Source organism: Neoarius graeffei, chromosome 10, assembly GCF_027579695.1.
Source record: "Neoarius graeffei isolate fNeoGra1 chromosome 10, fNeoGra1.pri, whole genome shotgun sequence".
NCBI classification, from domain to species: Eukaryota; Metazoa; Chordata; class Actinopteri; order Siluriformes; family Ariidae; genus Neoarius; species Neoarius graeffei.
Genome location: NC_083578.1, coordinates 18287375 through 18310856, shown reverse-complemented (window position 1 = coordinate 18310856; position 23482 = coordinate 18287375). Strand labels below are relative to the sequence as shown.

Sequence of the window (23482 nt, the reverse complement as noted above, 5' to 3'; positions counted from 1 at the left end):
GGCATTCTGAATGCAGAATGAAGCGAATGGATGGGGGGAATGAGTTGCGCTGTTAAGAGCAAGCGCATAATGGGCTGTAGTAATGTTTGAATAATTTCAGGCTCAGGCTGTTAAACCCTCTGACATTGTGAACATTGAGCCTCTCGTGTATCTCCGGCTGCTTTACTAATGACTCCCATAATTCTTTAATTCGTACATGATGGATGAACAACATGGAATAAAGCTGCGAGTGTTGTATACCGCATGGCAAGCGTTGGTCTGCTTTGACACATATGAAGCACGGGAACGGGGAAGAGGCTATTGTGTGTGTGTGTGTGTGTGTGTGTGTGTGTGGTTGCTCTCGAGATGGAGACACTGATGAAAAGCAGCTTGTTGTGCTCCCTCTGTAACCATGAGGCACCAGCGCTCAGTGTGCACGACACACACACACACACACACACACACACACACACACACACACACACGTACAATACTATATTTAACTAAGGATACCAACTTCCACTTAAATAATGAAATAACAACATGTTTAGATTTTCTCCCAATCTATTTTAGGTCTAAGGAGATTGTCGAGGTTTACGTTTAGCGCAAATTAAAAAGCGCTTTCTGGAAACTGGGGTTCTAAAGACCACAGTCGTGTACATTTGTGCTTTCAAGAAAGTTTTAATGACTGAAGTTGATTATGATGGGAAGCTTATTATTTTTATAAAATGCCTGTTTTAGTCAGTTTGGGCTGTATTCACTTTTGGGGACTTAAGTCCAAAAGGATAAATATTTAGGCAGGGAAAGTTGCTTGTGTTCAGACTTGGGTTACACACTTGCTCCAGCGTCTCACGCTTGCCCCGTTCAGATTGTGCAAATCATCTGGCGACAATCGATTTTTTATTTTTCCTCAAGTACAAGAACCTGAAAAGAGGGTTTTGAGTAGCATCAAGACTGCTGATTACTTTAAATACAAGGTCTTTTCTTTCTACATGAGAGCAATCGGGGATAGAAAATGCGGACTGAAGAAGGAAATCGTGTGGGGTTTTTTTGCTCTTGGACATAATACGATGTAAAATAAAAGCAAGCGACTATTTAAAAATGACATAACAAAGACTAATATCATATCTGAATGTAAACACAGCAAGCATTGAAATCAGCATGTAATTGCAAGGTTCCTGTGCGTCATTAAAAGTCATTAATTCCAATTTTCTCTTTTTAAGGTCATTAAAAGTCATTAAAATCCACAATTTCGTATTAAAAGTCATTAATTACGTAGTTGGCCAAATCTTTAAAATAGGAGCGGCTATCACAGAGCGGAATTTCTCAATATCTCAATATGCGCAGAAGATGATGCGCAATCATCCTATTTCACCTCGTGTTTGATAAATGGCGCTATTATAGTTAATCATTCACCCGTATCACAGTAAACACGCGATAACAATGCCACTGGCACGGAAGTGCGTATTCAACGAAGGTTGGGTGGAAGATGAACCATTCAAAGCGTGGGTCACGCCGGTAAATGCAGATAAATACGCTTTCTACTGCCGTGTGTGTAAAAAAACACGTTCGTTGGGAAACATGGGAAAAAATGCGTTGAAAGAGGTTTCTCTGTTAACAAAGAGGTACTGGAGGATAACCAACATCAGGACACAGTAGTGGCACAGCGCATAGTGTATGATGCTATTCAGGATTATGGGGGGCCACTTCAGGTACCGATCACAAAGGATATGTTGAAGTCAGCCTCAGCTGCCAGAATGAGATACAGGAATTACCTTGAAGAAAATCAAAGAAAAAAATTGAGTGAAGAAAAGAAAAAGAAAAGACATGGAAGATGAATTAGATACGTTAAGAAAAAAATGCAAAACACTGGAGTCCGTCATTGACACTCTTGAAACAAATGCAGATCATCTTTCTGAAGAGGCGGAAAATGCCAAATCCAAAGAGAAAATGGCAGAGAAAGTTGCTCAGGCCAACGCACTTAGATCGAAAAGAAAGTCTAAAAAGGAGGAACTTATTGAAACCAAAAAAGAGTTGGACGAAAAGACAAAATCCTTCAGGGATTTGAACAGTTCTTGAAAAAAAAAGAATTCTAAAAAAATCAATAAAGATTTTTTCACATTGTACAACATGTCTTGTGCTTTGCTTTATTTACTGTTAAATTCATCATGTACTGGTCCATTGGAATATAACTTAGCATAGCATTCATATAGAATTGTCATTAAAAAGTCATTAAAATGAGTGTAAAAATGTCATTAAATGTCATTAATTTTCAAATGATTCTTAGTGTAGGAACCTTGAATTGGAGTCATGTATTGTTGCATTGATGGTCCTGGATGAAATTATCCCAGTACTCATATTCTGGCTAATTATTTGCGATGTATGTATGTATGTATTTTTTTTTAGTTATTTGGCATTAATTGTGGCAAAGCTATGTCTGATTGATTAGTCATTACATGTGTTCTGTTAGTGTGCTAGTTTTAGCTTATCATTAAGAAGTTTTTACTTGCGGTCGGGCCATACCAAAGACCATCATGAAATTGGTACCTCCTGCTATCTGGAAAGGCACACTGCAAGACGGATGCGAGTGGGGAGTTAAACTCTGACACTTACCAGAGGACCAGATTGGTGCCACCCAGTGTGCTTTAAGGGCCTGGTGAGTACCGGGATGGGAGACTGCCTGGGAAGACCATGTCCTGGCACAGGAAGGCCTTTGACTTGCTTGATACCCAAGGATCGTCTCTTGCTGCATATCTAACAACAACCCACAGGCTAGCTCAGTCACTGACCCTTAACCTTTCCAGTGACGTCTTGCACTATTTAGGAAGTCTCATCTCATCTCATTATCTCTAGCCGCTTTATCCTTCTACAGGGTCGCAGGCAAGCTGGAGCCTATCCCAGCTGACTACGGGCGAAAGGCGGGGTACACCCTGGACAAGTCGCCAGGTCATCACAGGGCTGACACATAGACACAGACAACCATTCACACTCACACCTACGGTCAATTTAGAGTCACCAGTTAACCTAACCTGCATGTCTTTGGACTGTGGGGGAAACCGGAGCACCCGGAGGAAACCCACACGGACACGGGGAGAACATGCAAACTCCGCACAGAAAGGCCCTCGCCGGCCATGGGGCTCGAACCCGGACCTTCTTGCTGTGAGGCGACAGCGCTAACCACTACACCACCGTGCTGCCTATTTAGGAAGTCCTCAAAGATATTTTGTTTTCGGACTCAATTGCGGTCGAAAGATCTCTGAATACAGCTAGTATTCAACTCCTTCATTTTTACCCCTTTTCCACCAACAGGGAACGGGTTCCTTTCTGGTTCGTGCACTAAATACCAAATTTTGAACCGTTCAGAGCATTTCAGCAAAAATAAATTAGTCCAAGCCTGAAAAGTTGGTTCCCAACTGGCACCAAAATATAGCAGTGAAAACCGTGACATCAGTGGGCGTGTCATTAGTTTGGAGAGGAAGCAGAGCGTAGCATTGGAGAACACAATGGAAGAGGATGGAACAGAAAAAATGGAATGAAAACAAATATCTGCAATAACCGAACAAAAGCTCGCAGGTAATCATTGCGCTCTGCCATCTTGCTACTATTGTTTACTTCCGTTGTGCATTGGCCTAAAGGTTAGACAAGCAGCTTTGGGACCAGGGTTTGATTCCCTGGACCAGCAAGAGTGCCTGATGTGCCCTTGAGCAAGGCACCTAACCTCCAACTGGTTCCCCAGGCTGCTCTGGGTATATTGTACATCGCTCTGGATAAGAGCGATGTACAATATACGTCGCTTGTCCTTGATTACAATGGTTCCACTCAAAACTGGTGAAAACACGGGCTGGTTCGCTAGCAGGCACCAAGGTTCAAAAAATCCTGAATGGAACTGGTTCAAGAACCCATTTCCTGTTGGTCGCGAAGCAGCTTCTGAGGTGAACTGAATGGCAATAATGTGTAAAGGATGGGTAAAATAGATATAGCTTTGGTTGCCTTAAGTGTTGCATTGAATTTCTTTTTCTAAACACAAAAATGAGCCGTTTTCAATACCACCAAGGAAGGTGTTGTTCTTGATGAAGCTGTTTGTTTTTATCCCTAAGCAGCTTTTCTAAAGCTGTACTTGCGAGTAGCAGTTTTCCATTGAAAGATTAACTAAATAAATGCCTGGGACTTTTAAAGATATTTCTTCATTTTAGTCTGATATTTAGTCTCCGGGCGGCACGGTGGTGTAGTGGTTAGCGCTGTCGCCTCACAGCAAGAAGGTCCGGGTTCGAGCCCCGTGGCCGGCGAGGGCCTTTCTGTGCGGAGTTTGCATGTTCTCCCCGTGTCCGCGTGGGTTTCCTCCGGGTGCTCCGGTTTCCCCCACAGTCCAAAGACATGCAGGTTAGGTTAACTGGTGACTCTAAATTGACCGTAGGTGTGAATGTGAGTGTGAATGGTTGTCTGTGTCTATGTGTCAGCCCTGTGATGACCTGGCGACTTGTCCAGGGTGTACCCCGCCATTCGCCCGTAGTCAGCTGGGATAGGCTCCAGCTTGCCTGCGACCCTGTAGAAGGATAAAACAGCTAGAGATAATGAGATGAGATGAGATTTAGTCTCCATGATTATGCGATCATGCGTTGTCCATCGTCCGTTCATAGTCCATCGTCATCTCTCCACACTTTACAAAAATCGCTATTCCTCCTACAGGGTTGATCGGATTTCGATCAAACTCGTATACAGCGTTCCCCAGATGGGTGTACATAAAAGTTTTCAAGATGGTGGTGCCCCCTGTCATGTTTTCAATTTTATGAGCGTCTTGGCCGGTATGAGCTACAGGCTCATTGAGGTTGGTTATTTATTTATTTATTTATTTATTCCCCAAGTGAAAAAAGTCTGGGGAAAAAACCCTAAACCTTGAACTACAAAGTGCTTATGGTTCTATAAAACACATGCTATTGATCATTTATCCTGAATACAGTGATGTTTAGAAATCCCAAGCCCTAGATACAACTTCTAAATTGGATAGGATAAATTACTGGGAATTTAAGTCAGGAATTCAAGTTCAAGAGTTACAAGGGTGCTTCAAAAAGTTCTCGGCCTCACACAGAAAATGTCACAGGAGAAGGATTGTTCTTGCGTTATTTTTCTACATAGTCTCCTTTAACTTCAGTGCACTTGGTCCACCGATGTTCAAGCTTCACTATGTCCTTCACGTTAGAAGGTCACACTTTGAGCCTCCAGGTCCTCCTCAGCAGCATGGATGACTTCATCATCACCCTGAAAATGGGATTTCAGTTTGGGAAACAGCTAGAAGTCAGACAGTGCCAGGTCGGGTGAGTAAGGTGCATGGGGCAACAGTTCAAAGCCACATTTGGCTGCTTCTGCCCCTGCCACCTGTGCTGTGTGGACGGGTGCATTGTGCTGGAGAAATGGCACACCAGCTCGAAGCTTTCTTTCGTCTCCTCTTTTCTTTGATTGCTTCTTTCATTTGAGTTTTTGTGGACAGCGATATAAGGCTTTACGGTGTACAGTTACACCCCTTATTTCTGGGTGAATCCAAGAACTTTTTTGAAGTACCCTCGTATGTTAGTATTTTCACTGGGGTGGGTATCTGTATCAAGAATTGTGTTGTGCAGGTGCTGAATTTCAGGTTAGCACATACAGATCATTGAAATTACATGGGCAAAGTTCATACCTTGGAAGTTGACAGGGTTTTTTTTTGTGTTCTTACTCTGTGAGGAGGAGGTGCCACAGTGACTAGACCACTGCTATCAAGGGTAGATGTTTAGTGCATGCTGAGATGCTTTTCTGCTCACCACAGGTGTAAAGAGTGATTATATGAATATCCTTCCTGGCAGCTTGAACCAATTTGGATATTTTCCTCTTGATTTCTTTTATCAGTAAGCCGTTTCCATTTGAACATTACCTGAAGCTCCTCTATCTGCATGATTTTTTTTTTTTTAATTTTTTAATTTTTTTTATCCGGGCGGGGGATATAGAAACGGGTTCCGTCCATCCATCCGTCCGGTCATGTTTTTGTTTCCGGGCCATATCTTTAAAACTATTGAAGATATCTTCATGAAACTTTGTATACCTACATATCAAGCAACATGTGAACTGGTGCTTTTTGCTATTTTGGATTTTTGAAAAAAAAAAAGGATTTTTCAAATTTTTACATAAAAAAATAGATTTTGACTTAGTTTCTAAGAGCATTGTTCGTTTCCGGAGCATATATCCAAAACTATTCATGATACGGATTTGAAACTTGGTGTACATGTTAGCAAGGTGATGTAGATGTGCCTTTTCAAACGAAGAAATTTGAGAAATTTAAAATTTTCATGTTTCCATGGAAACAATTTCAGACTTAGTCTCTCAGGTTAGTCTTAGGGGTAGGTTTTGTTTCCGGAGCAGAACTTGAAAACTATGAGTGGTATGCTCTTGAAAGTTGGTATACGTGTTGATTAAGTAATGAATATGTGCCTTTTGATACTAAGAAATTTTCATTTTTAGTTCACCTGGACCAAAGGTCTGGTGGGTTTATGCCATGAGGTAGGATTGGTTAACTGCAGCAGAACTTGAAAAATGTGACAAATAATATCTTGAAACTCGGTATATAGTTGGTATATAGGGCGGGGGATATAGATGACTCTGTCTTCTTGTTTTGTTTTTTGTTTTTGCATTGCACTGCTGCAAGACAATTGGTTGATTTGGATAACTCCATGAATGCACAAGTGTACCGGTAACAACAACAACAAAAGAGAACCTTGGGGGGGGGAATCCCCAAATTGTTCTCATTTTGTAGAAAAATATTTTTAACACTGTTTTCCATAAAATCTCCTCCATTGTCAGTATTTTATCATGTTTATCTGACAAGCTGAAGAAGTAAGTGACTGTGAGGAAAGGCCACCGTCAGCGCCATAAGATTATCCAAGTACGTTGCTCAGTGCTGCTGCTTAGCCAAAAATAGATCATTACTTTGTTTAGTACTGCTCAGCAACATGTTCTTCTGCGTGTTTGGTAGTCGTCATCTGTGATAACATTACAAACGTGCTAGGAGTAGCAATAGAGATAGTGGATTACATAGCCAAAGGGTTTTCAGGGCGGCCACATCGCAGTGCCAAGAAACAGAGGCTGCTGTTGTGTGATTTGAGGCGAGTCCAGAGGGAGGGCGAGGCAGAAATTTTGGTGAGTCGCAGGCGGACACATAAAGCATGAGAACCGACATTTCCACTTGATTTATTGCAGAATGATGAGCAAGCATATTACGAAAATATTTACTTTGTGTATTAGCTCCTGACTCTCCAGTGTAGTAGATATGGAGTGCTCGAGTGCTATTTGGAGCATGGCATCTGCTTACCATTATTACCTGACATTCCTTTCTCTCTCTCTCTCTCTCTCTCTCACGCTTGCTCGCTCTCAAATGTAATACTGTAAAAGTGGAAGTAGAAACTCCTCTCAAAAGAAGGACTGGTCATTTCCTGTTTTAAAGCAGGGTGGAGACTGGATTTGTCATTTTAGAGGTGTGTAAAACTCATCCACTAATCTTTAGACCAGCTTTCTTGCTCCCTCCTTTCCTCTCTCTCGCTCTCTCTCTCTCTCTCTCTCTCTCTCTCTATCGGTCTTGTGGCGTGTCAGTACACTACAGCTCTTACAGAGTGACGGATCTTGCCGGGTCACAGGCAGGGCAGAGGAGAATGAAGCCAGAACAGTATTTCTCCTGACAAACTGATTCTGCTTCCGAAGCCGCTTCCCATTCAGTGCGTATATCCTTCTCATGTCCTCTTTATTTATCAGCGTTTCACTTTTTTATAGAACGGTTATCCTGCACTTGTAGTTTTGTGAATGATACGGTTGAAACCGGTTCAGGATGCCAGTGAGATTGTTGTCATGTGAGAATGCTGACTGACTGACTGACTGACTGACTGACTGATTTGTGTTGTTCTTGTCACTGAGGCGGATAATTTCTGCTGTAAATGTGCGTGTGGTCTGGAGGCTGTGGTATTGATGGTGAAACGTGCCCAACTTGTTCACGTGGTTCATATCCTCCTGCAGCTGCATGTATGCGCGAGTGGCGAACATCTGGGTTACTAGGTAGAAATGTATCGGAGGAAAGGATCATTTCTATCATTCAGTTTTATTTGGAGAATTTTTCTTTGTGTTGCAGAAAATGTGTATTTTTATTTTTTTTAAAAGGATGGACTGTTCATACATTACCAGTTTATTAGTCACTTTTTCGGTAGAGAAATTGCTGAAGGGAATATTAATGTGTATAAATAGTTTGTCATCCCTCTGTAGTTGAGCTGATGACCCTACAGATATCACTGTGTGTGTGTGTTGGGGGGGGGTGCGAGTGGAGGAGTAGAGGAGTAATAACAAGGTTTAGGAGTCATGATTGAGTCAGACAGTGTTGAGGAATGCCAAGGGGGCTTACGTATGATGTCACGTCTCCACCACATCAGTGTGACATTGTGTTTCTGCACTGACAAGCTGCACACCGATCCAGCTGTTACATGCCCCATTAGGAGTCTTGCTTTGTAACGATAAAGTGGAGGAATCAAAATCTGCACAAATCAGATCATTAAAGGAATACTCTGTTGTTTTCTGACCTGATCTCTATCTACACATCTGTAGCAAAGGTGTAACTAAAGGGGAACAGAGGCCAATATATAGAGTAAATATAACAATAAAACACACATTAACGAACCTTATTCAAGACTTGCAAAAGTTTTTTGTTCTAAGGTTGGAAAGTTATAGTGTTTTGAAAGTAGCTCGAGCAAACTATTTCCGCAGTTTGAACAGCCCGCCATGATATTAATTTTATCCAATCAGAATGCACGTTCATTTTCTCTGCGTAACACTCATGACGTATGTATGTGCCCAGTTGTGTTGGCTCATTGAGGTTGGGACTAGCACGTGCGAATCGGAAAGTAGGATGAGTTGCAGGCTTTCGTCTAAACAGGGGAACAGGGGCGCTGCGCCCTCTTACTCTCGGCGTGCGCCCCCTTACCGACTCCGTGAAAACATCCCAGCAACACTACGTGACAATGTGTCTGATCATCAAATACGTTATAATTGCTCCAAAAATATTCCAATCATAGTAGATACACCGCCAGACGGTGCAAAAACAATCCGAATTGGCGTTTTCCAGACTGAGGCGCCATGTTGTTTAGTTGTTTACTTGTCGCGGCTGCTCTCGCGACCTTTGACATGGGTTACATACAAGGTCAGCTGACTTGTAGAGCGAGATTTCTCGAGACTGAATGACCTTTCACCCACCGGCGCGGGAGCTTTTGACAGAAGTAGTTCGCGAGTTGTTTTTGTTGACACTTGGGCATTTAAAGATGTCGTCCCGCGGCACGAAGCGGAAGAAAGCCAAAGACTGTCCGGGGCAGAAGAAGATTACTTCTTTCTTTTTCAATGTCGACAGACAATTTGTTCCAATTTCCCTCTCAGATACTCAGAATGTCCCATTGGAGCATTTTTCAAAGGCTTTGCACGGCGGGGGGGGGGACAACCGGCACCATCTCCCCCCCCCCCCCTCGCTCCCTCGCCACGGTGAGCGCCCTCATACTAAATTTTTCTAGAAAAAACCCTGAATTGTAAGTGATCGGCTACACAAACTGGTTCAAACTGGTACCCTTCTAAGCCATAGCCTGCTTGCAGTGTGTCTTGCGGGATCTCTTCGTATGATTCGACAGAGCTGTCGCTTTCACTTGATGCGCCCGACGCCATGATTACACGCTTCTCTCCTAGTGCAGTGGGTAGGGCTGACGTCACGGTCTTTTAAAAATGGCGACTCTTGTGCCGTTTAGCGTACCGACTATTATATTTACAATTACCAAGATATTTCGTTGTTTTCTAGTATATAAATTTGATAGAATACTTAAGAATACGTTACTTTGTCACATCAGCAACTGTATATATTATATTTGGTACCCCTTTAAGCGCAAACAAAATTTCAATACGTTTCATCGTAAGGATGGGGGGGAGGGATAGTAAACCTGCTCTAAGGAAATCTAAGGGCAGTTGTTGGTGTCTTCAGTTGAAGGTGTTTATAAATTCAACCTTTAACATTTTTTTTTCTGCTTAAACTTCCTGTCATGTTTCTCATCCAGAGACCTTTATTGTTCCAGTGTAAGAACTGTTTGCTTTGTGTTCTGCAACTTTTACAGCTTTCAACAAGTGCCCTTAGACTTGTACACGAGTTTTAATCCAACAGGGTTTCTGTTATTTCAGCACAAGCAAATATGTTGAAATTCTTGTCTGTAGGAATCGCACATACATTACAGATACAAGAGACTGAGGGTTAGATTGACAAGGCCTGAAGTATCCCTTTAATCGCTTGAGCTTTACTTTAAGTAATACTAACCTGTAACCTTGGGTTCATTATTCCTCCTCTTGCTAGCGAGGATCTTTTTGGAGGCATGCAGAGCAACATTACTGTCATCTCTTGTGCCAAAAAAGGAGGATTTTCTCTTTCTACGAGCACTTTAGCAATCTAGTCTGACATGTTTTGACAGATACTGTGTCTATCCACCCATGGAAAGGCGCACTAATGTAATCTATACAGATGAGGAAAATGGTGCGATGTTCGTTTGTTCTCGGAGTTAGATTCAATAATGGCATCCAAACTGATCTTTTTATATTCAGTGACGTCTGAGGTTACCTCTGAAAGTTGCAAGGCTTTTTACTAGCTGCAGTACATCCATATAATTACAGCAGCATTTTGTTCTTGTACTTTTTACAAATCCCTCCTTTTTTTGTTGGCCCACACGAAAGTCTATAATTCACCAAGGACATGCTGTGTTGCCATTTCCTCACAAATCCCCTCCTCTGCTTTGTTCCTTCTTCCACAGGAAGATCTGTGTGCACTGCAAGTGTGTGCGTGAAGAGCATGCGGTGCGCTCTGTGCCCGGGCAGCTGGAGAAGATGATGACGAAGCTGGTGTCTGACTTCCAGAGGCACTCCATCTCGGACGATGACTCGGGATGCGCCTCGGAGGAGTATGCCTGGGTGCCGCCTGGTCTCAAGCCCGAACAGGTCAGCAGCAGGAAATATTAAATTTTCCCATGTTCAGACTAATAACTTGTGGCTGAGCTAGCCAGGTACCAGAAAACGCACGGCTGCTTTTCCTAGAATTAAACCATATTAGATGTGACCGTTCACTTCCTGTTAGAAGATTATGATAAGCCAAACATAAGATTGGTTTAATAATTTGTGACTTATTTTAAGCTTTCCTGATTCTGTTGGTAGATACTTTTGCTTCTTTCTAGAAATAAATGCTTTAAAGACTATTTCAAGCTTGAAGTTAGTTTGTTTGTTTTTTTAAATCTAGAAATAGATTTACATTTGACTTATCGTAATCAGGAAATACTAGATAAATTCGACAATATTTGATATTTTCACATGTTGTGAAGTGAGTGAAAGACTGGACAAGAATAAAACAGAGCGACAGGCCTGCATAATAATTATGAATCGCACATACAAGAGAATATATATATATATACAGTGGGGCAAAAAAGTATTTAGTCAGCCACCAATTGTGCAAGTTCTCCCACTTATCCAGGAATCCAGGAAATCACATTGTAGGATTTTTAATGAATTAATTGGTAAATTCCTCAGTAAAATAAGTATTTGGTCACCTACAAACAAGCAAGATTTCTGGCTCTCACAGACCTGTAACAACTTCTTTAAGAGGCTCCTCTGTCCTCCACTCGTTACCTGTATTAATGGCACCTGTTTGAACTCGTTATCAGTATAAAAGACACCTGTCCACAACCTCAAACAGTCACACACCAAACTCCACTATGGCCAAGACCAAAGAGCTGTCAAAGGACACCAGAAACAAAATTGTAGACCTGCACCAGGCTGGGAAGACTGAATCTGCAATAGGTAAGCAGCTTGGTGTGAAGAAATCAACTGTGGGAGCAATTATTAGAAAATGGAAGACATACAAGACCACTGATAATCTCCCTCGATCTGGGGTTCCACGCAAGATCTCACCCCGTGGGGTCAAAATGATCACAAGAACAGTGAGCAAAAATCCCAGAACCACACGGGGGGACCTAGTGAATGACCTGCAGAGAGCTGGGACCCAAGTAACAAAGGCTACCATCAGTAACACACTACGCCGCCAGGGACTCAAATCCTGCAGTGCCAGACGTGTCCCCCTGCTTAAGCCAGTACATGTCCAGGCCCGTCTGAAGTTTGCTAGAGAGCATTTGGATGATCCAGAAGAGGATTGGGAGAATGTCATATGGTCAGATGAAACCAAAATAGAACTTTTTGGTAAAAACTCAACTTGTCGTGTTTGGAGGAGAAAGAATGCTGAGTTGCATCCAAAGAACACCATACCTACTGTGAAGCATGGGGGTGGAAACATCATGCTTTGGGGCTGTTTTTCTGCAAAGGGACCAGGACGACTGATCCGTGTAAAGGAAAGAATGAATGGGGCCATGTATCGTGAGATTTTGAGTGAAAACCTCCTTCCATCAGCAAGGGCATTGAAGATGAAACGTGGCTGGGTCTTTCAGCATGACAATGATCCCAAACACACCGCCCGGGCAACGAAGGAGTGGCTTCGTAAGAAGCATTTCAAGGTCCTGGAGTGGCCTAGCCAGTCTCCAGATCTCAACCCCATAGAAAATCTTTGGAGGGAGTTGAAAGTCCGTGTTGCCCAGCGACAGCCCCAAAACATCACTGCTCTAGAGGAGATCTGCATGGAGGAATGGGCCAAAATACCAGCAACAGTGTGTGAAAACCTTGTGAAGACTTACAGAAAACGTTTGACCTCTGTCACTGCCAACAAAGGGTATATAACAAAGTATTGAGATGAACTTTTGTTATTGACCAAATACTTATTTTCCACCATAATTTGCAAATAAATTCTTTAAAAATCAGACAATGTGATTTTCTGGATTTTTTTTTTCATTTTGTCTCTCATAGTTGAAGTGTACCTATGATGAAAATTACAGGCCTCTCTCATCTTTTTAAGTGGGAGAACTTGCACAATTGGTGACTGACTAAATACTTTTTTGCCCCAGTGTGTGTGTGTATATATAATTATATTCCGTGTCAGATCACGGAATCCAGGGACACATGTCAGCCCGGGGGCATTTTGAGTTATTGACAGATTCAGAAAGTACAGTTTCTAAGCTTTCCAATGATGCCTTCCATATGGAGATCTGACAATATTTGAAGAATGTGTGGCCTTTTGAAAGTGCATACCTCTTAAAACAGGAAAGGGAGAAAATCGCCCTCAAAGTTTTCCTTCTCAGCTACTCTGGGTGTAGGGCGGGCACATAATAGTGCTCATTTGCATGACATTAAGGAAAGCCCTACCTCCTACTAGCTAGCACGATGCTACTTTCATGTAAACAAAGATCATCACGTCAATTTTCCTTCCATGCAAAGTATGCCCAAAACAATTATGAAGTACAAAAATAAGTCCTAAAGTATACTTTAACGTTTTGTGGTTGAAAAATTACTCACACCGTAAGAAAGAAAGATAGCACGATGATAACACAACTAACACAATGCTAGTTTCATGTAACCAAACCACAACACTCTCCGTTACATGCAAAAATAACCACACAGCCTTAGATTAATAAACTTACCCCATCAGAAAGAGAAACGTCGCCTTGCACACATCAATGCCTCCGATGGAATATGTAGTCCTAGAACACTATCTTTTGGTTGGGTTTTTTTTGCTAGAAATGGTCATCTCCGATGTAACTACCGTGCGTCTGTTTGCTTCGAGGTGTTTCAGCTCCTCTGCGCTCTGTTTAGCTTGCTCCATATTCATTCCATAGTGAAATTACATGCCTGTATGCAGCTTAAGTAGCCACGAGCTCAGCTCGTATCATACAGCTGATTGGCAAAAAAAAAAAAAAAAAAGACTTAAATCGTAACGTGAATGGCCCATATGGTAATTTACCCACACACCCCCAGCAGGCTACAGTCCTGACAAAAACGAGACAATTTGCAACAAAAAATGTATGCTTTTCCAACAAAACAATCTATTATCTGAAATACTGATTGCATTCTTCAAGATCTCAACTTGCACATTATGGAAAAAACCGAAAATCACAAGTTAAAAAAAAAATGCTTGTTTTGCGATTTTCTTGGATTCGTTTCAGCCGACATGTGTCCCTGGATTCCGTGAGGTGACCGTCGGTTGCGTGAAAATATGAAGTTTATCTTCAAGTGGTGAACATATTCATGAGAAGATAAATGTCATGTCTTCGCACCACCGTGTAATGTTTTTTATATTATATGGACACATCCACAAAAAAAATATGCAAGTTAATCAAAAGAATTTTAATTTTGAACCGGTTCACCATTTTGCCAACACGCGTCTGGTCAGCAGGAAAACACTGGGAGTGACATCAGAGTGAAATATTGGGAAATATGTCACTCAGATCCGTGATGTATTTCATATGAAAAATGCGAGTTTTTCAACACGAGAAGATAAACTTCATATCTTCAAGCCAATGTGTGATTTTCTTATTATATCAACACTTTCACAAATAAAAAGTACTCAAATTTATCAAAACAATTCCTCGAGTTCCACACAAGTCACATATATATATATGTTATTTACCAGCTGGGAGGTCCGTATGGTGAAATACCGTGACCGAGGTCTTAAAAGTACTGAGCGAGGCCCTCTGGGCCGAGGTCAGTATTCATTTTGAATCCTCATTCACGGCTGTAATGCAAATTGCTTCCTCCTCGGTATACAAGTGCACTTCCATGGCAGGAAAAAAACTACATTTTGCCACCTATATAGTCCCCTATTTATACAAAATTGAGTCATTCAGGATTCAGCCATGTTTTTGCTCGGCGTTAGCAAATTACAGGTTTTGAGCTTTCTCCTGAAATGTTTTATTTTATTTCTTCTTCCTCAGGGTAGTAAAACTCGCTTTCACTGTGAACACTGTCCTTATCACTATCCATGCTGTAAAATTAATGCTATTCTCCTGAGAAATGCAAAAATAAATGTTGACAAAAATTGCTACTATGTTTGTTGTTGTTGTGAACGAGCGAGTTGCCAGAGGTCCGTATCTGGGGTCCATAACTGGGGTCTGTACCGTAGGATACGGACCCACTCGCCAGCCAATCAGAGCGCAGGATTTGATGGAAACGGACCGCGAAAAAAATAAATATCTATTATTTACCAGCTGGGAGGTCCGTATTGTGAAATACCGTGACCCAGGTCTTGAAAATACTGACCGAGACCTCTGGGCCGAGGTCAGTATTCAAGGCCGAGGTCACGGTATTTCATGATACGGACCGACCTTAAGCTGGTAAATAATATATATATTTTTTTTCTTTACCAAATTCTAACAGAAAATGAGAGCGCCCGAAAGGGAAACCATATTTAGAACAAATCTGCTACAAGCTCGTTTTCGGCTTTCTCCTGAAATGTTTTCTTTTATTTCGTCTTCATCAGGGTAGTAAACTCACTTTCGCTGTGAACACTGTCGTTATTGCTATCCATGCTATAAAATTAATGCTATTATACTGAGAAATGCGAAAATAAATGTTGACAAAAAATTGCTACTATCTTTGTTGTTGTTGTGAACGACCGAGTCGCCAAAGGTCCGTAACCGGGGTCCGGATCGTAGGATTCCAGACCGCTCGCGAGCCAATCAGAGCACACGATTTGATGGAAACCGGACTGCGAAAAAAATAAAAGTATATATCACAGAGTGATTTAACGCAATACAATGTATTTCTCACATTAACCAAATAAATGACCTCAGCTGAACTCTTGATATTTTGATCACACATGAAATATGATTACTTAAAAGAGACACCAAAGGAATGAGATCACAAACTGACAGTGGTTATTAAAAAAAAAAAAGCTTACTTTGTTTAAATATATAAAGGTGCTATTTTAATGATAATACAAAGTAGTGTCAGCAATCACCAGAGGTTTTTTCTATCTGTATATACACTCACTGGCCACTTTAATAGGAACTTGTTCTTGAGTCTAAGGTCCCTGTTCTTGGCTGCAGGAGTGGAACCCAATGTGTTCTTCTACTGTTACATGCTGAGATGCTTTTCTGCTTACCACGGTTGTAAAGGGTTGCTATGAGTCACTATATCCTTCCTGGCAGCTCGAACCAATCTGGGCATTTTCCTCTGACCCTCTCTTATCAACAAGACATTTCCACCCACAGAACTGTCGCTCACTCACTCATTGTTTTTTGTTTTTCGCACCATTCCGTGTAAACTCTAGAGACTGTTGTGTGTGTGAAAAACCCCAGGAGATCAGCAGCTTCTGAAATACGCAAACCAGTCCATCCGGCACCACAGTCAAAGTCACACTCTGAGATCATAATTTTTCCCATTCTGATGTTTGAAGCGAATATTAACCGGAGCTCTTGATTTGTAAGATCTGCGCGATTTGATGCACTGTGCTGCTGTCAACGGATCGGCTGATTAGAGAACTGCATCAGACAGCAGGTGGATGGGTGTTCCTAATAAAGTGGCCGGGGAGTGTATGTAATAGTTATAATGTGTATAAGTGAACGGGTACAGTTGTGCTCATAAGTTTACATACCCTGGCAGAATTTTTGCTTTCTTGGCCTTTTTTCAGAGAATATGAATGATAACACAAAAACTTTTTTCCCCACTCATGGTTAGTGGTTGGGTGAAGCCATTTATTGATAAACAACTGTGTTTTCTATTTGTAAATCATAATGACAACAAAAAACATCCAAATGACCCTGATCAAAAGTTTACATACCCCAGTTCTTAATACCGTGTATTGCCCCCTCTAACATCAATGACAGCCTGAAGTCTTTTGTGGTAGTTGTGGATGAGGCTCTTTATTTTCTCAGATGGTAAAGCCGCCCATTCTTCTTGGCAAAAAGCCTCCAGTTCCTGTAAATTCCTGGGCTGTCTTGCATGAACTGCGCGTTTGAGATCTCCCCAGAGTGGCTCAATGATATTGAGGTCAGGAGGCTGAGATGGCCGCTCCAGAACCTTCACTTTGTTCTGCTGTAGCCAATGACAGGTCGACCTGGCCTTGTGTTTTGGATCGTTGTCATGTTGGAACATCCAAGTACGTCCCATGCGCAGCTTCCGGGCTGATGAGTGCAAATTTGCCTCCAGTATTTGCTGATAACGTGCTGCATTCATCTTTCCTTCAACTTTGACCAAGTTTCCTGTGCCTTTGTAGCTCACACATCCCCAAAACATCAGCGATCCACCTCCGTGCTTTACAGTAGGAATGGTGTTCCTTTCATCATTGGCCTTGTTGACACCTCTCCAAATGTAACGTTTATGGTTGTGGCCAAAAAGCTCAATTTTGGTCTCATCACTCCAAATTACCTTGTTCCAGAAGTTTTGAGGCTTGTCTCTGTGCTGTTTGGCATAAAGTTGTGTTGGTCTACCTGACCGTGGTTTGGTTTTAACAGAGCCCCTGATTTTCCATTTGTTAATCACGGTTTGAACACTGCTGACTGGCATTATCAATTCCGTGGATATCTTTTTGTATCCCTTTCCTGTTTTATACAGTTCAACTACCTTTTCCCGTAGATCCGTTGACAATTTTTTGCTTTCCCCATGACTCAGAATCCAGAAACGTCAGTGGCTGGATGAAAGATGCAAGAGTCTGTCTGGATCCCAGAAACTCACTCAGCTTTTATGCACACACACTGATTACAAGCAAACAGATGACAGGTGAGGATGCTACCTTTAGTAGCCATTCAAGCCCATTTGTGTCAACTTCTGTGCATGTTATCAGGCCAAAATCACCAGGGTATGTGAACTTTTGATCAGGGTCATTTGGGTAGTTTCTGTTGTCATTATGATTTAAAAAGAGAAAACACAGTCGTTTGACAATAAATGGTTTCACCCAACCACAAAGCATGAGTGGAAAAGATGTTTTTGTGTTATCATTCATATTCTCTGAAAAATGGTCAAAGAATCATAGATTCTGCCAGGGTATGTAAACTTATGAGCACAACCGTATGTTACTAAAAAAAAAACTTCCTTTTTGTAAAGGATCCGAATCGATTCTGAATCAGAATCGATTTGATTCTTTTTAAATAAATGTTTCTTTCGGTATGTTGTTGTTCTAGCCCATTCCTCAGCCTCGAGGTTGCTTTACAAATAGAAATCTTTATCTTCCACTGGACGTATTATTATATTTATCGAAGTGAATTTCATTAAAATATGAGCCTTTTTAATGAATCAAAGAGAACCTTTTGTTTAATGGTTTAAATCAGATGTTATTTTAACCAGAAGGACGGTAAAGATCTTGCTTTGTTAATGCTTGCTTTGTGTATTCAGTGATAAGGTTTTAAGTGTAGGCCATTTCTCACACTCGAGGCTGCTTTACAAGGCAGCAAACACACAGCTTAATTTCCTTATGGATGGATTATTTATGACGTATCGACGTGAATAAAATACAAGTGCATTTTTCGAAAATAATTCGATTCAGTCCAAAACCTTAAACAAGAAAACGACTCTAATGCGGTATTTTTATTCTTTGGAACTTGTCCTGTCGTACTGTATACGGTACGTCTTCATATTAATAATAATAATAATAAGAAGAAGAAGAAGTAGTTGTTTAATTTATATAGCGCCTGTCTGACACCCAGGGTCGCTTTACAATTACAGAAAAAGCATCCGCCAAAAGAGGACAATATAATAAATAATATAAATATAATATAAACAGTGTACAATTCTAATATTCCATGCAGCTCGATGGCGAGGACAGTTTATCGTATGCTGTGTGCTAACAGTCTGAAGTCTGTAGTAAGCCAAAACAGTGTAGTGATGGTAACTGAGCCAGCGAGTGTGTATTGTCTATTGTGTGTTGTTCTCAGAGCTCACGTTTCTCTTCACGGAGCCAGTCTGTATGGACAGAGGCAGAAGACTCATGTTACAGTGTGCTGAACATTCTCATTATTCGTCTGCCTTTACACACTGCCTTTACACGCTGCCTTTACTGCCCACCGTTTAATAATGGCTTGCGTCTGTATATAATTCTCCCAATGCCTTTGTGTCTGCAGGTATATCAGTACTTCAGCTGTATTCCTGAGGACAAGGTACCTTATGTGAACAGCCCCGGAGAAAGATACCGCATTAAACAGCTCCTTCATCAGCTCCCAGCCCATGACAGTGAGGTCAGAATCCTCTCCACTTCTTCACCCCAGAGCATCACGCTTTGACATTCTTGGGTCTAATCCAAGCCTTCAGCTTCGGCTTCATGTTAATCAGGAGTTTCTGCATATTAATCAGGCCTGATGGGCAAGAGTTAAGTTTAATCACTTTCAAATTTAGCACCAAGTTAGCGTGTCGGTTAACACGGATCAGCAAATTGCCGTTCCAGATGTACTACACAACCACCGTCCAGTTTATTAGGAACACCTCTACACATGTCACAGCACCACGGTGTGTAAAATCATGAAAGTAATCAAGAAGTCAAGCGCTTCAGTTAATGTTCATCATCAAGCATCAAAACGGAGGTGGGGTGGGGGGTGTCTCATGATCTCATTGACTGGCTGTGACACGGTTATTGGTGCCAAATGAGGTGGTTTTCGAAACTGCCGATCTCCTGGGATTTTCACTCACGACGGTCTGAACAGTCCTACAGAATGGTGTGAAAAACAAAAAATGTTCCATCGTGGGAAGAGATGGCATGACGATGATGATGAACAGCCAGATTAGCGCAAGTTCACAGCAAAACTCCTCAAACAGGGATGGATCCAGCCCAAGAATCTGACAGATGCACGTTTGCCGAAATATTTTCAGTAAATTTTACCAGATCACTGTGGATTTTCACAGGGGCATAGAGCACACCCTTTCTGAAGAAGGCAGCCCCGGCCCGCTACGACCGTGGCTCGGCTCATTATTTACCCCTGAAGCTCTGCGCAAGCGTGACTCGCCGTGCTTTCATATGAGCCCTAGCTCCAGCCGCGCACGCGGGGATTTAAAAATTCATAACTCGGCCACCATAAGTCCGAGCCCTGCCAAACTTTACAGGCAACATAACCTTTCCTCGACACCTTTCGAAAGGTCTCAACCCGCTATGACCACAGCTCAGCTCGTTATTCATGGCGAATTTCTGGAGCATTTTGTATTGGTTTGTCCTAGATTCTTTGTCTCGGGTGATGCTATACAAAGCATCGTAAGAATACAGGTAATTAGGTCAGGTAAGCGGCGGCACGGTGGTGTAGTGGTTAGCGCTGTCGCCTCACAGCAAGAAGGTCCGGGTTTGAGCCCCGTGGCCGGCGAGGGCCTTTCTGTGCGGAGTTTGCATGTTCTCCCCGTGTCCGCGTGGGTTTCCTCCGGGTGCTCCGGTTTCCCCCACAGTCCAAAGACATGCAGGTTAGGTTAACTGGTGACTCTAAATTGACCATAGGTGTGAATGTGAGTGTGAATGGTTGTCTATGTGTCAGCCCTGTGATGACCAGGTGACTTGTCCAGGGTGTACCCCGCCTTTCGCCCGTAGTCAGCTGGGATAGGCTCCAGCTTGCCTGCGACCCTGTAGAACAGGATAAAGCGGCTAGAGATAATGAGATGAGATGAGGTCAGGTAAGCATCATTGCTTACCACAGGTGGTCCGATCCTGAACCATTGGTCTGTTGGTTGAGCGTGGATGTAGCCCATGTAGCCGGCTCGCGGTAAAGTAAACAAACGCCCCGTGACCGATGCCAAGTGGTGCACATATACATGTATTTCTGACCAATGCACATGCATCGGTTGCATCGGTCTGGATCCGTCCCTGTCAAATAATTCCTCTTTACAGCTGTGGTGAGGGGCGGCACGGTGGTGTAGTGGTTAGTGCTGTCGCCTCACAGCAAGAAGGTCCTGGGTTCGAGCCCCGGGGCCGGCTAGGGCCTTTCTGTGTGGAGTTTGCATGTTCTCCCCGTGTCCGCGTGGGTTTCCTCCGGGTGCTCCGGTTTCCCCCACAGTCCAAAGACATGCAGGTTGGGTTAACTGGTGACTCTAAATTGACCGTAGGTGTGAATATGAGTGTGAATGGCTGTTTGTGTCTATGTGTCAGCCCTGTGATGACCTGGCGACTTGTCCAGGGTGTACCCTGCCTTTCGCCCGTAGTCAGCTGGGATAGGCTCCAGCTTGCCTGCGACCCTGTAGAAGGATAAAGCGGCTAGAGATAATGAGATGAGATTAGATGAGCTGAGCTGTGGTGAGCAGAAAAGTATCTCAGCACTCTGAGGCTACATTGGTCACACCTTCGATCCACACTTTTTGTGATCAATCATCAGAATTACCAGCCAGTTCCGAATGTTACACAATGTGTAAAAATCAAGCACAAAAGATGACAAACGGGAAGAAAAATGAAATGAAATGTGAAGTAATACAAATAACCACATTTCCAATATTCCTTGATCTTCAGGAAGATCATGATGGATCCAGAGTCTATCCAAGGAACACTGGGTGGAATATACCCTGGATGGGATGCATATATTCTACCATCAAAATAAAAATAGTTTAAAGGTCCCGACTGCAAAGTTTAATTCTGGGCAAAATGTTCTATTTCTATTGGAGTTTCGAGATGTTTCGCTGCTGCACACACACACCGTGTATCCTATGTGTAAATGTTTTGCCGAGATAAACGTCCTGCATTTTACGACTCCAGAGATTGGCGAAGCAAGTGAGCAGCAATATCACATGACTACTGTCAAGTGTATGTGAGCATCAGGGTTTCCCACACTTGAAAGGGAAGGACTTGGACACAGGATTCCACTCTTCTTGTATTTTATTGGTTTTCAGTGGAACTGACGTTAGAATCAGAAGTAGAATCAGAGGTAGAATCAGAAGTAGAAGCTAGAAGCTTGGAGCTTGAAGCCGAAGCTAGAAGGTGAAAAACCTTTAAACATACAAACATAAAATAAATGTATGAATAAATGCCTGTATTTCTACAACAAAGCATGTGCGAATAAATGCTTGTTTTTCTATAACTAAGCCCAAGTTAATTAGGCAACAATATATAAATATTTATGTATAAGGTAAATTAAGTATATTTTACCATTTTTAATCATTCAGGTAATATGTTGCTGAACGAAATAAATGAACAGAAAACCAGTTTTAAACTAAGAACTGTTTTAACCATTAGCCCTTTCACAGACAGTTTAACTGAAGATATTTTACTACACGCCACTGATAAAGAAAGTTTAAATCATTTAACCAATCACAGGTAAGGAACAAACATTTCTCATGCCCATGGATTACTGCGTTTGCATATAAAAAAGTTCAGTGGGTTTACCGGTAGCCTTTTTTGTCCTTTTTCCCCTGATGTGCTGTAAAGTTTGTGTTAGTAGCGAATTCTCTTTGCAGCTGCTGCGCTGCTGCTTCGTTACAAACTGAATGTTAATTCTGCCTAGCGTTCTAGAACGACCGCTGTCCTGCTATTGGCTGCCCTGCTAACTAGCGTTGTGATTGGCTGCCTGTTCAGCGCAGCGTGCGTGTGCTGGTAGCGCAGCGATTCAGCGTAGCAGGAAGCGGCGGAGGCAGCTGTCAATCATGTGAGCCTGCGTTCAGGCACTCCTTGTGGCAGGTCGCCGCAACACCTCCCACTCGATCTTGGTGTGGCGCGACACGGGAAGATCGCACCCATCAGGCGAGCTGGTCTCTGCTGACTTGTTCCTCCACTGGGAGGAGGACAATGAGGCGTCGCACATCCCGATGCAGTGTGGTACCCTGTGGGTCCCAGGACTTTTCGGTTGGCTTTGGAGTCTTCACCTGAGCACGTCCACCTAGGGGGACTTTCACATGGACATCCCGGACAATGCCTTTGGAGTCTGCATTCACGCTGACCACTCTTGCAAGCTTGAATTGCCCCCTCAGTGCGTTTTGGTCGCAGAGCCACACTATGTCTCCAACGGCAACATTCCTTTTTGCAGTGTGCCACTTGCTGCGGATGAACAGGTTCGGACCTGCAAGTTGGCTCCAGGACCTCCAGAAGTGGCTAACTTGTGTTTGCATTTCTTGCAGTCTCTTGAAGGGGTAGGTGGTGTAGTCTACTGTTTTGAAGTCTCCAGTTTGTGTGGCTCGGCCAAGCAACAGTGTGTTTGGGGTTACGTAGTTGATGCGGTCCTCACGGCTCTGAGCTCTGGCATCGATTGGCCTTTCGTTGGCAAGGTTAGCAGCTAGCTTAAGCACTGTCAGGAACTCACTGAAGGTAAGGCCTCCTCCGCCACCAAGGCTTTGCAGAGCTCTTTTGGTGACCTTGACAGCAGCTTCGGCAGCACCATTCCGGTGGGGTGAGTCAGCTGGAAGGATTTTCCACGTCCAGCAGGTACCGTTTTTGGCAGCATACTCTTCAAGTGATTCTTTGTTCAGTTGTCTCAGGTAAGTATACATTTCTTCCAGGACAGGTTTCGCTCCAATGAAGTTTGTTCCAGGATCGGACCAGATCTTCTGCGGATGACCACGGATTGAAGTGAACCTCTGGTAAGCAAGGAGGAAGCTCTCTGTTGTTAGAGTGTTTGCCAGTTCGACATGGATGGCTCGGCTTGACATACAGCAGAATAGTACGCCC

The 23482-nt window shown here is 42.7% G+C and overlaps 1 protein-coding gene across 3 annotated transcripts in view; it reads left to right on the top strand.

Moving 5' to 3' along the window:
• prickle3 (prickle homolog 3) overlaps window positions 1-23482 on the top strand; it is a 100496-nt gene that overhangs the window by 54085 nt on the left and 22929 nt on the right. For 2 of the 3 annotated variants that reach the window (XM_060931425.1, XM_060931426.1), the window contains 2 exons: window positions 10815-10998; window positions 18987-19100. In XM_060931425.1, the coding sequence (XP_060787408.1) occupies window positions 10815-10998; window positions 18987-19100 (298 nt within the window). Of the gene's footprint in view, window positions 1-7621; window positions 7716-10814; window positions 10999-18986; window positions 19101-23482 lie in introns of those variants that run through there. The other variant, XM_060931427.1, reaches the window with a different exon arrangement.